The 15050-nt window shown below is 36.7% G+C and overlaps 3 protein-coding genes across 3 annotated transcripts; 2 read left to right on the top strand and 1 right to left on the bottom strand.

Moving 5' to 3' along the window:
• The first annotated feature begins 560 nt into the window (after window positions 1-560).
• On the top strand, window positions 561-5758 carry LOC133695294 (CDPK-related kinase 5-like). Its single transcript, XM_062117217.1, has 11 exons — window positions 561-1376; window positions 1907-2037; window positions 2195-2236; window positions 2369-2477; window positions 3251-3329; window positions 3429-3725; window positions 3807-3919; window positions 4525-4632; window positions 4723-4785; window positions 4864-5031; window positions 5203-5758. Exons 1-11 carry the CDS (start codon window positions 804-806, stop codon window positions 5341-5343), a joined length of 1824 nt encoding a protein of 607 aa, XP_061973201.1. The 5' UTR covers window positions 561-803; the 3' UTR covers window positions 5344-5758.
• Window positions 5759-6301: 543 nt separating this feature from the next.
• On the top strand, window positions 6302-8773 carry LOC133695295 (uncharacterized). The gene is given in 10 exon segments (XM_062117218.1): window positions 6302-6456; window positions 6557-6645; window positions 6804-6921; window positions 7001-7062; window positions 7149-7200; window positions 7312-7417; window positions 7636-7734; window positions 7830-7947; window positions 8023-8131; window positions 8133-8773. Coding segments are annotated over 10 exon segments (1203 nt in total). The 5' UTR covers window positions 6302-6352; the 3' UTR covers window positions 8479-8773.
• A 1605-nt stretch (window positions 8774-10378) lies between these two features.
• Window positions 10379-13019, bottom strand: LOC133695296 (uncharacterized). The gene is made up of 5 exons (XM_062117220.1): window positions 12620-13019; window positions 11978-12240; window positions 11742-11835; window positions 11533-11644; window positions 10379-11000 (listed from the first exon to the last, which is right to left on the bottom strand). The coding sequence occupies exons 1-5, from the start codon at window positions 12753-12755 to the stop codon at window positions 10799-10801; spliced, it is 807 nt and encodes a 268-aa protein (XP_061973204.1). The 5' UTR covers window positions 12756-13019; the 3' UTR covers window positions 10379-10798.
• Between the last annotated feature and the right edge of the window lie 2031 nt (window positions 13020-15050).

Genomic DNA, 15050 nt, shown 5'->3' with positions numbered 1-15050 from the left:
TATTTTTTTTAATTTTAAATGGTATTATTTTTATTTTTTTATAAAATAAAAAAATTTGATTGATGAGATGCATCGAACAGTGCTATGAAATACAATGTTTAGCCACCGGAAAGTGGCGTATGTGCTAATGCGGCGGGGGCAAATAAGGTTGCTGGCTGCCTAATAAGGGTGGGCAAATAAACGGCGCTGTTTTGTTGTCAGGAAAATAATCCAACGTATCCAAATCAAGACAAATTTAGGAACTTCCCCCTTTCCCTTTAATTATAAGCAAAAGAACCCACAGCAACAGCAAAGCATCAAGCCAAAAAGCACCCTTCCAAATTTATTTCATATATATATATATATATATATATATAGATATAAACCCATCCATCCACCGCCACCCAAGCAGAAGGCTAGCATCACAGTTCTAATTAGGGGATGCTTTTATTTAAATACATAAATGAAAATTGTCTTAAAGTTGGAGGACTGATGTGAGATTTGTCCGAACTTGTTCGTTTCGTAACAGAACAAAAACAAAAACTTGATAACTAAAATTGGTTTCTTAATCGAAACAGTGCTTAACCAAAAAAAGGCACCGTCCTTACCTTTTTATCCAAACAATTAAATTACAGATCCCCCCCTCCCCTCTCTTTCTCTATATCTCTCATCATATCACCAGAAGAGACAGACTTCAAATTCCGTTACGGTTTTAGTTTTTCAAAATCCAAAACCCTAGAGGATTTTAATCGAATGCTCTAAACAATTCAAATCCAACTGTGTTTCCTTCTTAACATTCTCTCTGTTTGGGGAGAGGTCTAACAATGGGTATTTGCACCTCAAAGCCCTCCCCAAACTCCACTCTCTTCTCTCCTGTCGCTATACAAGCTAAGGACAACTCTATCCCTACCAATGATACAGCTAAACCGGATCCAGCCACCGCAACTCTTAACGATCACACCAACAAAACCACAGTAGAACCCGTTAAAAAATCTCCGTTGTTTCCTTTTTACAGTCCAAGTCCGGCTCACCGCTTTTTTTCCAAGAAGTCTTCGCCGGCGAGATCTCCGGCGAGGAATGCGGCCAGTGCGAACACAACGCCGAAGAGGTTTTTTAAACGTCCGTTCCCGCCGCCGTCTCCGGCGAAGCATATACGAGCAGTGCTTGCGAGGCGGCATGGATCAGTTAAGCCGAACGAGGCGGCGATACCGGAGGGAAGCGAGACGGGGGGAGAAGGGTTAGATAAGAGCTTTGGCTTCTCTAAGCATCTTGGAAACAAGTATGAGCTTGGAGATGAAGTAGGGCGAGGACATTTTGGGTATACTTGTCAAGCTAAGTTTAAAAAAGGTGAACTCAAAGGACAACAGGTTGCTGTTAAAGTAATCCCTAAAGCAAAGGTATTTTTCTGATTTTATTTAATTTGATGGGCGATTTTGTGTAATTCAGTGATTTTTGGGTTTTAAGTTTAGTGTTTTTGGTGTCTCAGATCTGTAGGGATATCCGTTTTGTTGGTTTTTATTTTTTATTTTTATGAATGTGTTGTTACTTTTTTTATTTATTTATTTAATGATAATTTGAACTGTGCATTGGCGGTAGATCTTTAGCTCGTGCTGTTATGCTTATAGATGATGAAGTTTAGAGTTTTGAGAAGTTAAATTTTGGGCAAGAAATTACTTGATAGAATATGCTTGATGCAACTTGTTTGATCAGGATGTTTCCGTTGTTAAGTTTCAACTACATGTAGAATAGTCTGTCTAACTTGTTTGATCAGGATGTTTCCATTGCTAAGTTTCAACTACGTGGAGTCTATTCTGTCTCTGTATTAATTCATAGACTAGCTGGATCAGTTGTAATTATTTTATTTGCTGCCTGATGGTATTAGATTTTTGTTTCATTTGTTTATTGTGGTTTTTGTTTTTGTTGTTAGATGACTACAGCAATTGCCATTGAAGATGTGAGAAGGGAGGTGAAAATATTGAGAGCATTGACCGGACATAACAATTTAGTACATTTTTATGATGCCTATGAAGATCATGATAATGTCTATATAGTAATGGAGTAAGTACTGATTGTTGTACCTTTTCTTCTTTCATAAAATTAGATTCTTGTCATGGTTATGTTGTGATAGAGATTGTAATCTTTTGAATTTCATTTTTGTGGATGATACTTTGCATCCATTTTAATGGGTTGCTGTGAATTATCATGCATTCTTCAGGCTATGTGAAGGAGGAGAACTCTTGGATAGAATTCTTGCAAGGTATCATTTATAGTAGACATGCCAGTATTCAGTTAATTTATATCTAATTGATGGACAGAAGAAGTGGAATTTAATGAAGGAGAAAGCTGGTCAGCTGCGCATGACTAATCAATTGATGCTCTTTTCTTGTAGGGGTGGAAAATATTCAGAAGACGATGCAAAGGCTGTCATGATACAGATATTAAATGTTGTTGCATTTTGCCATCTTCAGGGTGTGGTACACCGGGATCTTAAACCTGAGGTGAGATACAGTCTAGCTTTGTGTTACAAATATGCATAGCCAATTAGAATTCTTCCCTGCGACTTCTGTTGAGAGTTGTATTCATATGGGGATTGTTGTTACCTTGGGCGGCCTCATTGCTTGGAATTTTGAAAGACTATTCCCTTTTTATTCTTTAAATTGCTCTTCCATTGGCTTTTAGTTAGGATCGATAGCACTATTTGAGGCAGAGTATGAACTCGAGCACCTGAACCTGCTTGCATAATAAAGACCAATGTTTCATTTTTTATCATTTTTTAATCACTCTGCTATAGCCTTACAATGCTGTATATGAGATAACTTCAGACCAGTAGAGAGTCCTAGTTGTGCTTCTTTTGTTTTTTTGAGCTACGAGTGGAAGATAACTGTGCATCTTTTGGGAGAGTTTTTTTGTAATTTTCTAGGCATCAAACTTCTTCATGTTTGGTTTCACATGCATCAAGGTTTTAATTTAACCTGAATGCAACTTGATGAAAGTAATTAAGATGAGGGTAGTGAGTGTGATAACTAGCATTCCCTTTTTATTAAGATGCGCCATTTTAGAGGATTTCCTGGAATTTGAATTGAAAAAACTGAGAAAAATAAAAACCCTGCAAGAAGAATGAGAAACAGACCCAATTTGTGTTCTCATTTTTTGCTAATTTACGGTTCATCACATTTGGGTGGTAAATTGTCTGCCTATTTTATCACTGCATGCATATTTGCATGTTGTTTTTCTTGTATTCTTACCTAAGTGTAGCTGATTGCTGGATCAGAATTTCTTGTTCACATCAAAGGATGAAAACTCCCAGTTGAAGGCCATAGATTTTGGTTTGTCAGATTTTGTAAAGCCAGGTTTGTACTTGCTCTTTATTCTGAGATGTAGTTGGCTGCTTTGTTTTCAATAACTCCATGAATTCACTGATGGTTTCTGAAATAAATTTTTATTTGCAGATGAAAGGTTGAACGACATTGTTGGTAGTGCGTACTATGTAGCACCAGAAGTTCTACATAGATCTTATGGTACAGAGGCTGATGTCTGGAGTATTGGTGTGATTGCATATATTTTGTTGTGTGGAAGCCGGCCATTTTGGGCCAGGACTGAGTCTGGGATCTTCCGCGCTGTTCTAAAAGCTGATCCAAGTTTTGACGAGACACCTTGGCCTTCTCTTTCTCCCGAGGCAAAGGACTTTGTCAAACAACTGTTAAATAAAGACCCACGAAAAAGATTGACTGCTGCCCAAGCACTAAGTAAATGCCTTGACTGTTGTTAAAATATTCCATGTTGTCTTTGCTGGAATCTGAATTGATATTTACTATTTCTTGCTGCAGGTCATCCCTGGATTAAAAATTCTAATGATCTTAAAGTGCCTCTGGATTTACACATTTTCAAACTCATGAAGGCTTATATGCGCTCGACATCTCTTCGAAAAGCTGCTTTAAAGGTTTGTAATGCTATTTATATATGGGATTATTTTGCAATGTGCTTTAATGCTGTCTTCTTGAATGTGAATCCTAACTTTTCATTTAAAGCTCCACATATAATATCTCATCATATTTTTTTATGCTGCTTCCATCTACTTATGTTGAGTGGCTGGGAAGGTGTCACTGTGGGTTAATGCAGGCAATATCATCATCACTTGATAATTTATGCTACCATTTTTATATCATATTTTAATTTGAAAATGTATACATTGCTAGAGAGAGAGAGAGAGAGAGAGAGAGTGCCTGCCAGAAGTTTGTTTGATACATCTCGATTTTGCTATTAATAAACCATTATTCTCAATTAAAAGGACTGTCAATCTTGAGATATGCTTAGCTTTGCATGGGCAAGATTAATGATTTTAATGGGCTCCATAAATTCAGTTTAGAAATTATTTTTTCAAGCTGTCATTGAACAATCATGTAATATTTCTTGCAATTGGTTATTATTAAGCAATTTCAGGGCTATAATTAATCAAATTACTCGAGAGTTTTTTGGTGTGCCGTGATCCTTGATGGCTATATCCTAATGATTTTATATTGAACTTTGTTGTTGGCATTTTGGCAGGCTCTATCTAAAACGTTGACTGTGGATGAGCTGTTTTATTTGAAGGAGCAGTTTGCGCTCTTAGAACCAAACAAGAATGATGCAATAAGCTTAGAAAATATCAAAGCGGTTGGTTGCTTTTTGAGTGCCATGGTTTCAGTTTCTTGTTGACTCATTCTGTTGTTAGTAATGCTAGTACTTTTTTTTTTCAATTGTCAGGCCTTGATGAAAAATGGTACAGATGCAATGAAGGACTCACACATTCCTGATTTTATAGCATCAGTAGGTGTTTCCACCTATATTGTCTTTTTTGGTTTCTAATCCTCCTTGCTAACTGGTGCATGTTTTTGTCTATTGCAGCTCAATGCACTTCAATACAGAAGGATGGATTTTGAGGAATTTTGTGCGGCTGCATTAAGTGTCCATCAGCTAGAGGCCCTTGAACGATGGGAGCAACGTGCCCGTTGCGCCTATGAACTGTTTGAGAAGGATGGGAACAGGGCCATTGTCATCGAGGAGCTTGCATCGGTATGTCTGTCTCTCATTCTCCAGCCCTACAAGGAACTCTTTGCAGAGAGGCTTCTTGTTAGTTATATACTTGATAGCATTAATTTGCTTGCGCAAATTCTGCATCTTAAATGTGACTGTAGCAGAATATGGCATGTCGAAAAGCAGAGGCTAATCAATCTCATTTTTCAGGAACTTGGCCTTGGCCCTTCTGTTCCTCTTCATGCTGTTCTACATGATTGGATTCGGCACACCGATGGAAAGTTGAGTTTCCTTGGATTTGTCAAATTGTTGCGTGGGGCATCTAGCAGGATTCTTGCCAAAGCTCAGTAGAAGTTTTGAAGCTGATTTAGATGCTCCAAGAGGGAGGTGGCTGTACCCTGAAGCTAGCGAATTAAAAGGAAAAAGGGTGAGAGGCACCAAAATACCAATCCCAGAACTGGATATAAAGGTATATTTGCCCTCCAATTTATGGGACGGGAGAGATTAAAGTTTAGACCAGTTTATTTTTGCGGCACAACCTTGTATACTATTAGAATGGAATGCTTGTGCTAGTTTAGCCAAATGTAGCATGCGCATTCAAAATCTCCACTGTAAAGCTGTAGTTAAGAATTTAGTTGCAGGTGAATATTTCTTGAATTTGTTAGGAGATACTTGATGTTCGTACATTTTGGACTAGTCTCAGTCCATGATTGAATTGTATCATTTCTACGTTCATGCTTTCTAGTAAAGAGTTAATTTGTGCAAATGCCACCGCCGATGTTTAATGGAAGGCTAAAATCCATGGAATCGCCGCCTTGAATTCCACGAGCAACAAAGCATGGGGGAGATGGATGTGCAAGACATTGAGAAATATATCACTGCGGAAAAGAAGCTAATATTAATTATCGGTTAAGAAAATAGTATTTCGATTATTAATTAAAAAAAACTTAAAATTAGTTTGATAATATTTTACTCCTTTTTTTTATCTGTATCAAACACGAAAAAATATTGAAGAAAATTTCGTTTATTGTGTTTTTTTAACCTAAAAACCTTTGCTAAGATGTTTCAAAACCAAACAAAATGGCTTAGAAAATTTGTGATTATAATAATTGATTTTGATTTTCTTTTTGGGTGAGAAACTAAAAAAAAAAAAAATTTCTGTTTTTATTTAAAAAATAAAAATAAAAACAAAAAGACAACCACTGCACGCACCTTATTATTGTCAAAATAATAATAATGGGCTGGGCCGTTCATTCGAGTGACGTGTCGTTGAATTCCGTGACGGTCGTTTTTTATTTTTTCAAAACCCGAGGATTCCCAGAATTCAAATTTTATTGCAGCAAAGAATTCTCTCTTAGACATGGCGTCTGACAGCGACAGGAAGCGCAAACGCCGTGTCGTTTGCCTCTCTTCCAGTTCATCATCAGAAGAAAGTAGCGATGATGATGAAGTTGAAGAAATCAGGTCCTATTTTCACTATCGATTATTCATTTACTATCTATAAATAATTGGCGCTATTTCTCATTAATTTCCTCTTTTTTTTGGTGTCCTTTATTATTTACAGTGGGGATGAAAGCAATTACAGCGACGAAGAGGAGGACGGCGGCGAGGAGGAGGAGTCAGTCTGCGAAAGAGTCATTTCTCTTCTTAAAGGTGGATTTCAATTGATTTTAGTTACGAATCAAAATTGCAAGTGATAATTACACCAACTCTATTGAATGAGACTCAAATGGAAATGTGAAAAGATGTTTGTTTTGGTGGTGGATTAGTGAGTTTTTTAAAAAAAAATTTGTAATTTTTATATGGTGCAGAAGGGAATGAATTAGAGGGTTTATATTTAAAGCATTGTAAAGCCTATTTACGCCATTATGGACTTAGGCTAGCTGGAACCAAGGCGGTCTGTATTCAGAGAATCAAGGAGCATTGGAGGTAATTAACTCATCTCCACCTCTAAAATGCCCTTGTTGGGTTTAACTGGGTATAATGCCATAGTGTATTTTGTATTCAGGTTAAAGGATGAAAATGGAGAAGAACTTTATCCAAGGTCGTCGTTTTTAATAAATTGTAGAGGTAATCTTTGTTTTTTTTTTTTGTAGTGTTTGTGCATGTACCTTTTGTTTCTGTGGAGGTAATTTGCAGTTTGTTACTTGAATCAGGTGATGTCTGTAAAGGAGATGTTGTCATGTTTGTGCAGAAAGTTTATTCGAAGTACTCAGTTGTCCCATTTCCTTTAATGCCATATACTCTTACATTATGATGTTTAATTTTGGATTGTGAATTTTCTATTGCTTTGTTGATCAAGGTTTTGGTGTTAAATAGATTTAACAAAGTGACAAGACATGGGAAGATTCTCGGGAGGAGAACTGTAGCAGGCAGGGTTGTGAAGGAAAGCTATGGTTCTGCCAAACAACAGCATACATTTACGGTAAGTCTAAGTTCTCTGGTGAAAAACTTAAGTTGATTTGGGTGCCACGTGACCTCTGTCTGGCTACCCTAGGGTCCATAGCTGCTGTGATTATCAAATATTGATCTACCCTTGTGGGCACATGATAATTGCCTTCCACTCTTTATTTACTGGTTTTCATTGCAAAGTCTAGTTTAGTTTCTGGTGACTTATCTTTTTTATTGATGATTGCTTACAAGGTTGAAGTGCTGTGGAGTAAAGGAGTTAAGAAACTGCCTCCACTTTCTCCTCTGCTTGTGAAAGGCCGGAATCTCTACAAATTGAGAACTTTCAGACAAGTAGGTGGTCATATGATAAGACAAGAAGTTTCTCTAGTATTGATTTTCTAATGTGTTGGCGTTCTTATTTCTTCTTCGTCCATATGGGTATATAGTGTTGGATTAATGAAGCGGAAAGACAGAAAGTCCTTGCTGAAAAGCACAAACGAGGTACAGCGGCAAGACTTATGAGAACAATGAAGAAATCTGCGATGGCATGGTCTGAAAGTGGAGGTATGCATAGAGTTTGTAAATGAATTTTCATTCTTCTAAAGTATCTATGCCACATGTCATTGACAATGTTGACAGATGCAAAGTGTCATAAACGGGCCCATCACAGAAGACCATCTCAAATGAGAAAGATGACTGAACTAGAAAAGAGGAAGCGTATTGATGGATGTAGAAGAGACACATTGCAGAACATTTAAAAATCATCACCAGCAGGCCCTGGCATCACTGGATGTGAACAGAAATATGAACTTACACGGATCTAAAACTTTTTGGAAACATCGAAAACGAGGAAACATCAATGTGGATATGGGCCCAACTCTTCAGGCTTATGCATGTACTACCCAATGCATATCACAAATAGAACCTCATTAAAGGAGTGTGCCATGCCATTCCTCTCGATATGACACAGACTCCTCTTCAACTGTGATGGCATTGCCTACTTGGAGGCCCTATGCCGATACAATTGTGATGCATGCACAATATCAGGGTTTTAGTCAAAACAGTAGAACCAATTATGACTATGCAAACTTTTAGCTAGAAGTTTGAAAGGAGGAGTTTTCATCGTTGAGAAGTCATCATGTGGGATATGAAAGCTGAGTTGGCCAGAAGTAACCAAGTTTTGCTCCGGTTAGTATTTTCCCACCTGGTTGATACATCTTAGTCACACATTTGATATATGAAACTACATTTGCATTCATCCGTCAAGGGCTTACCAGGTTAAGAGAACAGAATAGCAGGGCATGGATTTTGTTGATTATGTATCAGTGATATATGCGATGATCGTGAAATGAGATAAATGGCGTGAAGGAAACAACCACAGCTTTGTGTTGATGGCTTGACCTATTCTCATTAAAAAAAACAAATAGCATATTCCTTTCCTGCAAACTGCGAGAGCTATCCATGAGATTGCATCCATCATGCATTCATGAGGTAACTTTTGCCGTTGCCTATGAACCCAAAGCTTGATTCCATGGTCTGTCAGAGTTCTAAGCCTGGGAATTGGTGCGAGCTATGGTAGTTAACAACGTCCCTTTTGCACAAACATTTTGTTCAAACGTCATCTGGTGAAGTGAACACTTTTCTTTTATAATTGCATCATGAATGAAGACATGAACAAGAAGATACACATTCCTTTTTTTGCCATAGTTGGATGAGGCATGCAAATGCGTCCAAATCTCTCTCGTCGGTCGTGGAGTTATGAAACTTCATTCCCTTTTTTATTCCTAGAATTCGCCAAGGAAATTTGTGCTTTTTAAGCTTTAACGATTCTTATCACATAGAGCCACTGTCGTCCATGTTGGTTGGAATTGATACAGTCTAGTGTGCTCCAAAGGGATTCTCGATAGAATTCAATCACGCAGCAAAAATTGTGTGGAGGAGCAATGCTATCTGAACCCTCACACTTCATTTTGCTATTATCGTTTGAGAATTATATACCGAACCCTAATCCTTTTAAGAATTAGACCAAGAGCTATGCAACTTGTTGAGCTCGTTACTGACCCACGTAGTTGTCTTCCTAATTGCAACTGTGCTCTTAGAATTAAAGTTATTTCAAGAGATAAAAGAGAGATTCCTGATCAACCATTAAGAGGGAAGGGTCCCTATCGTAACCAAACCACGAAATATGTCGAGTAGAGTCGTGATAGGCTGCGTTATTGAAACTTTTCAGGGCAAATTCGAGTGATATCGAATGATTGGAGTGGGAGCCATGCCTGCATCATTCAAGTATTGTGGGCATGACACATCACACACCATAAACAATACAAGGGCGGAGGGCCCCTTGTACCACCAAAATGACGGCTCTCCAAGGAAATATTTCCACCAGCACCTTACGTGTGAACCCTTTGACTGCAAGCTCCACTGCTTATCCCAGTGTCTTTACACTTGGTGAAACTTTGCCCTAATATTATTCCCTCTCATTTTATCTGGTTCTAGTTGGCTGATGGGAACGAGACCGTTTCTTTTGTCTTGTTGTGATGAGTGGACTTTGTAGCCTGTATGTGGGAAGTAAATGGCATCCTCTGTCGCCATCTCTATTTTCACAGGAAATGATTTTTAACTTCCTTTTTATGATTAATTTTCGCTAAATAGAGTATATATATTCTATTAAAAACAATGAATATCCTACACATATCAAACAAAATCGATCAAGATATTATTGACCCGTCCACAACCCCGTTTTCACAGGAGCAAAATTCCACCATACGGATTCGAATAAACATAGGGGAACCTTTATAGAGAGGCATGCAATTGTCATTCCTAGGTCATACACAAGTACATGAGGCTTGAGTGTCCTAAATCAGGACACGAAGTCACTCGAATATCCATTCAACCTCTGTGCCCCTCCTGCCTCCCTCAGCCCCAGCTTGGTTCTCCTGTGGGGCCTTGACGTGACGCTAGTTGCACACTAAAAATAAAAGATAATCTTACTGTATAGAAAAGAAAATTAAGCTTTCAATATAGCATGATAATCACCAAAACCAGTTCTTTCTTCACACTTGAAGAGAATATATGTACAAGCCACTCAAGCCCCGAAGGTGCTAAAGTGGAAGGGCTTCAAAACCCAAGAAGAGACGGTAACTTTGAACACTGTCCAGTTCTGCCCACTTGGAGAGACTCCGGGACTCTCTACGTGGATGCATCCTCCAAGAGGATTCAGAAAGAGACCGTGAACCTATCATCACATGACCAAGGGATAAAACAGCGTGGCCTTATGAATAGGAGAAGAACCATAAACAACGATGATAACCAAGCATAAAGAGAGAAAGCATAGCAGATCAAAGAAACAGATCACGATTGTGATAACGACGATCATAGAATGATAGAAGGGAAATCTTGGCGAGGTAGCATTGGACTAGTAGAATCCGGGGTTGATGGAGTAAGAGGGACGGAGGTCGATCTCCTGGGTCCAAGCAGTCCGGTCTTGAACATGCAAATGCCAGTAGGTTTGAGCCAGCGAGTCTGGGTCCATCATCATCTCTCCAATTCCACCCATACCTTGTTGTTCTTGTTGTTGTTGTTCCCCAACTGACGTTCTCTGAGAGCTTGATGGTCCCCTGCAATTGCCAATTTCCCTTCCCTTTCATTAATTGCTAATCATCGTCACTCTATATATATTGACAACTATTTATGGCCCCTTTTCATGGAGTAAATAATTTCCAACCAAGTTTTTTATAAATCTCTTTCCCTGGTTTGCATGTTGGTTTGACAGATAATAACAAGAATAATAATAATAATAATAATAATAATAATATTCCATCCATTTATTGTGGTCGTTACCATGATGAAGTAGTAGTAGTAGTGGGATAGTCTACATAGGCAGGCAAGGCAACTATCAAACTCATTTCTCTTTGCGGTTGGTATATGAACATGTGATGAAAGTATAAGTTTTGTAGCCGAAAGCAGAACAAAGAACTTAGAATCTTGCTATTTTCTCAGCATCTTGTTGTTTTACTTTACTTATATAAAGTCGTTTTTTATGATTACGGATTTTATAGGCTTGTTACATACATACATACATACAAACATACATATATACATATATAGTTTAATGGAAAGTATAATATAAATAAACATTAAATTACCAACCTAGGAGGGCCAATCACACCATCGATGATAACATGGGCAACGTGCACACCTTGAGACTGAAACTCACTGGCTAAACATTGTGATAGAGCTCTCAAGGCAAACTTTCCACAACCTGTATGTTGGTGGCAAATAAACAAGTAATTGACGGATAATATATATAGATATAAAAGACTTAAAAAGTGTAATTTCTTTATATAGGAAGTTCTTACAGAGCTCAGAGAAACCAGCAATGCCATTTAAAGAAGCTGAACAACCCGTGAATAGAATTGTCCCTTTCCCTCTTTCCACCATGCCCGGAAGAACCTAACGTATTTCCATCAAGATAACCCACATGAAATAATGAACAAATTAAGAAGAAGAAGCCTTTAAATTCTTGAAAACGGAATTATAAACAGGCTTAGCTTTTGGGTTTTGGGAAAAGTCATGATAGAAAATTAAGCAATACCTGTTGGGCACAAAGGAAGGCACCGACGGAGGAGACAGCGAGGGACTTCTCGAAAGAGTCGGCGGGAATATGGGTGAAGTTGGTGGGTTGCCGATAGACTGCTGGTTGATACGCATTGTACACAAGTACTTCTACAAATCCAAGTGAAAGAACACCTTCAAATGCCTCTCTCACACTTCTTGAATCCGAGCAGTCTATCCTGATTGCAAAAACTTGAGATTTCTCCTCCCTTGCTATCTCATCTGCAAATCTTGATAGCCTCCCTACAAAACCCCATATCTCTCACTACAATATCTAATTACCTCAAAACCCTCTCTTCTGTCCCCTACAAGTCTTAATTCACTGCACTTTCAAGTTTGTTTCTTCACTTGCATGTTTTAAATGTCAAACAATTACTAATAATCTCAACACATGTAAAAACTAATTGTTAGTAATTCCTTTTTCTTCTTGTCTAGCTAGAGAAGAAAAAAAAAACTGCAGGCATGTGTGTAGAAAATAGTGCTGCACAATCTCTTGCTATTTCAGGTTTCGCTATAAAATGGTGTTCAATAATAATAATAATAATCTTGAGTTTCCCTTCTTTTTCTTGGAAGCAAAAACAGGTGCGCAGATAGAGTACTAGAGAGCTAGCTAGATAAGTACCTAAGTCACGGGCAAGGATGGCAACCGTGTAGCCTTCATGGGCAAACTTGCGGGCAATGGTCCGGCCGAGCTTCGGTCCCACGCCTACAATGGCTGCGATGCCTTTATTGGAGCTGGAGCTCGCCATGCTCCGCATCTTTGGCTAACTTGTGCAGGATTTTCTTCTTGTTTTGAGCTCTCTCTAGTAATAATTAAATTCACCAAGAACTGAACAAGCAACATGTAAGAGGTTTTAGAAGGAAGAATCTGATATGATAAGATAAGATGGGGTAGAATATTTAGGACTATTGATACAATCTCCTTCCTCAGCCGTCTCCGAGCAGCATTTTCTTGCCTCAAGCTGCTCTCTAAACTTGTCCCGCGGTGCCTCCCTATATAGCCTTTATTTATTTATGGAAAATATAAATTTGCCTTCCGAAGAAAGAATTTCTCAATATGGAAAATAAATTTTCCCTTTTATTTTACAATAAAATTATTAGGGGAAAAAGAGTTGATGCCGACAGAAATTAGGGTACTCTTCTCTAAGGTATTTGTATTACACACACACAGCCACGCACAATACCAAGCTGCCATAAAATAAATTACTGCTCCAATTACACTTTTTTCAATATCAAAAATTGAATATTTTATTTATTATTTTGTGATTTTACAAGAAGTTTCATAATCATTTTTTAATTTACCATAAAATTGAATAATAAAAAAAACTTTTAAGAGGAGAAACCATCACCTTTATCACCAAAACTAAGTGTTAACTGTCTAGATGATGGTTTAGTGGTAAAAACTTGAGATTAAAAGGTTTGTTTTTTTTTATGATCTTAAATTCAAACACTGTGATTGCTTATATGATGAACTTTGAAGACTTATATAATTATTAATTTTAAAATTTATAAAATTAATAAGATATATCCAAGCTGTTCCTGCTTTGAAGTGGCAATTCGGAGAGGAGCCATTCCTTTACACTGTAGCCATTTGCCACATTGCTTCCGAAAGCAAAATGCAACTCCTTTGCACTTTGACTTTTTGCGCATCTTATCTGCCAGCAATAGGTTTGATGATTACAAGAAGAAAATATATTTCTTTATTTAAGTTTTAGTACTGTGATTAGTATCTAGAAGATACTAGATTTACCGTGTTGTGAGATAATTTTCAAAGTTGATTTTTACTTAATTATATAGTAATTAAAATAAATATTTATATTATGGAGGAGAAAATGTATTTCTTCAGTTGAAGTACCCATGATGATTTTTTTGTTTGTTTTTTTAATAAAAATATGATATAATTAGAATAAATATTTATAAAAATCACAATAATTTAAATCAAGGAGTGAAAAAATTTATTTATGGAGGCAAAACTCCCATTTCATTATTAATTGTTTTTGGATGATTTTTTTTTATTAGAAGCATGTTTTTTAAGCAAAAAAAAGTTTTCATAATTTTTTTTATGGCTGTATGAAAAAAAAAAGAATAATTAATTCACAAAAACCATATAAAAATAACAATAAAAACACATTTAGGTCTCATTGGATATTCATGTGGAATTGTTTTAGAACACATTGCTTATTAGGTTTATATATAATTATTAAAAAATTTATTGCAAATATAATTATAAATGATCTAATTTCATTTAGAAAATAGGACATAATCAAATGATTTTTTAAACAGTTTTGTGATTATTTATTTAAATAAAAAATTATTTTAAATAAAAACAATTATGGTTTTGGAAGAATGAGCCTTTGCGTCTGGTCTCAAAATAGGAAAGCCTAGGCAGTAGGCACAGAAGCTCCTGTGCTTGACACCTTTTTTATATAATGAAAGGACACGTGTAATCTGATGTAATAAATGTTTGGGGCACCTTTAATGGCTGGAAAACCTTGGTCAATTTTTTTGCCATCGAAGCTCAATTTTTTTTTTATTTTGACCGAAAAACATATTAGAAAAAAATTTCTTTCATATCTAATCCCAAAACTCCTTGAAATTACTCCAAAAATAAAAAATTAAATCGAGTTTATGGGTATTATCTATTTTTTTCAACATTATTGATGAGCAACACTATCATCATTGAATTTTTGTCTTTAAAATGAGCTTATTGGCTTCAAATTAAGACATTTTATGATTGGAAAATGGTGGATGAATTCTTTCTTTCTCCTCTTAATTTCCTAACGATTTTATCTCTCATGAGTTATACTCAGGGATTGAAATGTGATGAAAATAAAGTTTAAGGACTAAAATATAAAATTATAAAATATCAAAATGAAAAAAAAAGGAGTAAAAACCTCAAGTATTAAAGAAAACATTTGACATGCCTTGTTCCATTACAGTGTCGGGAGCAATGTGACTATGAGCTGGAGAATATTTTAGTTCAAAACATTTCTAACTCTAAAAAACCCTAAAATTACTTAAAAAATAAAAACCCAGCTGTGTAAGAGCAAAAA

The sequence above is a fragment of the Populus nigra genome, chromosome 5 (assembly GCF_951802175.1).
Source record: "Populus nigra chromosome 5, ddPopNigr1.1, whole genome shotgun sequence".
Taxonomy (NCBI): Eukaryota; Viridiplantae; Streptophyta; class Magnoliopsida; order Malpighiales; family Salicaceae; genus Populus; species Populus nigra.
The sequence above is the reverse complement of the archived record's forward strand: the minus strand, read 5'-3'. Positions and strand labels throughout refer to the sequence as shown.

Coding starts and splice junctions, on each gene's coding strand:
- LOC133695294 (XM_062117217.1), top strand. CDS start 804: ATGGGTATTTGCACCTCAAAGCCCTCCCCAAACTCCACTCTCTTCTCT. Junction 2,038..2,194: donor AATGTCTATATAGTAATGGA/GTAAGTACTGAT, acceptor TGCATTCTTCAG/GCTATGTGAAGGAGGAGAAC. Junction 5,032..5,202: donor TCATCGAGGAGCTTGCATCG/GTATGTCTGTCT, acceptor CTCATTTTTCAG/GAACTTGGCCTTGGCCCTTC.
- LOC133695296 (XM_062117220.1), bottom strand. CDS start 12,755: ATGCGGAGCATGGCGAGCTCCAGCTCCAATAAAGGCATCGCAGCCATT. Junction 12,241..12,619: donor CATCCTTGCCCGTGACTTAG/GTACTTATCTAG, acceptor GGGGTTTTGTAG/GGAGGCTATCAAGATTTGCA. Junction 11,836..11,977: donor CCTTCCTTTGTGCCCAACAG/GTATTGCTTAAT, acceptor GAAATACGTTAG/GTTCTTCCGGGCATGGTGGA.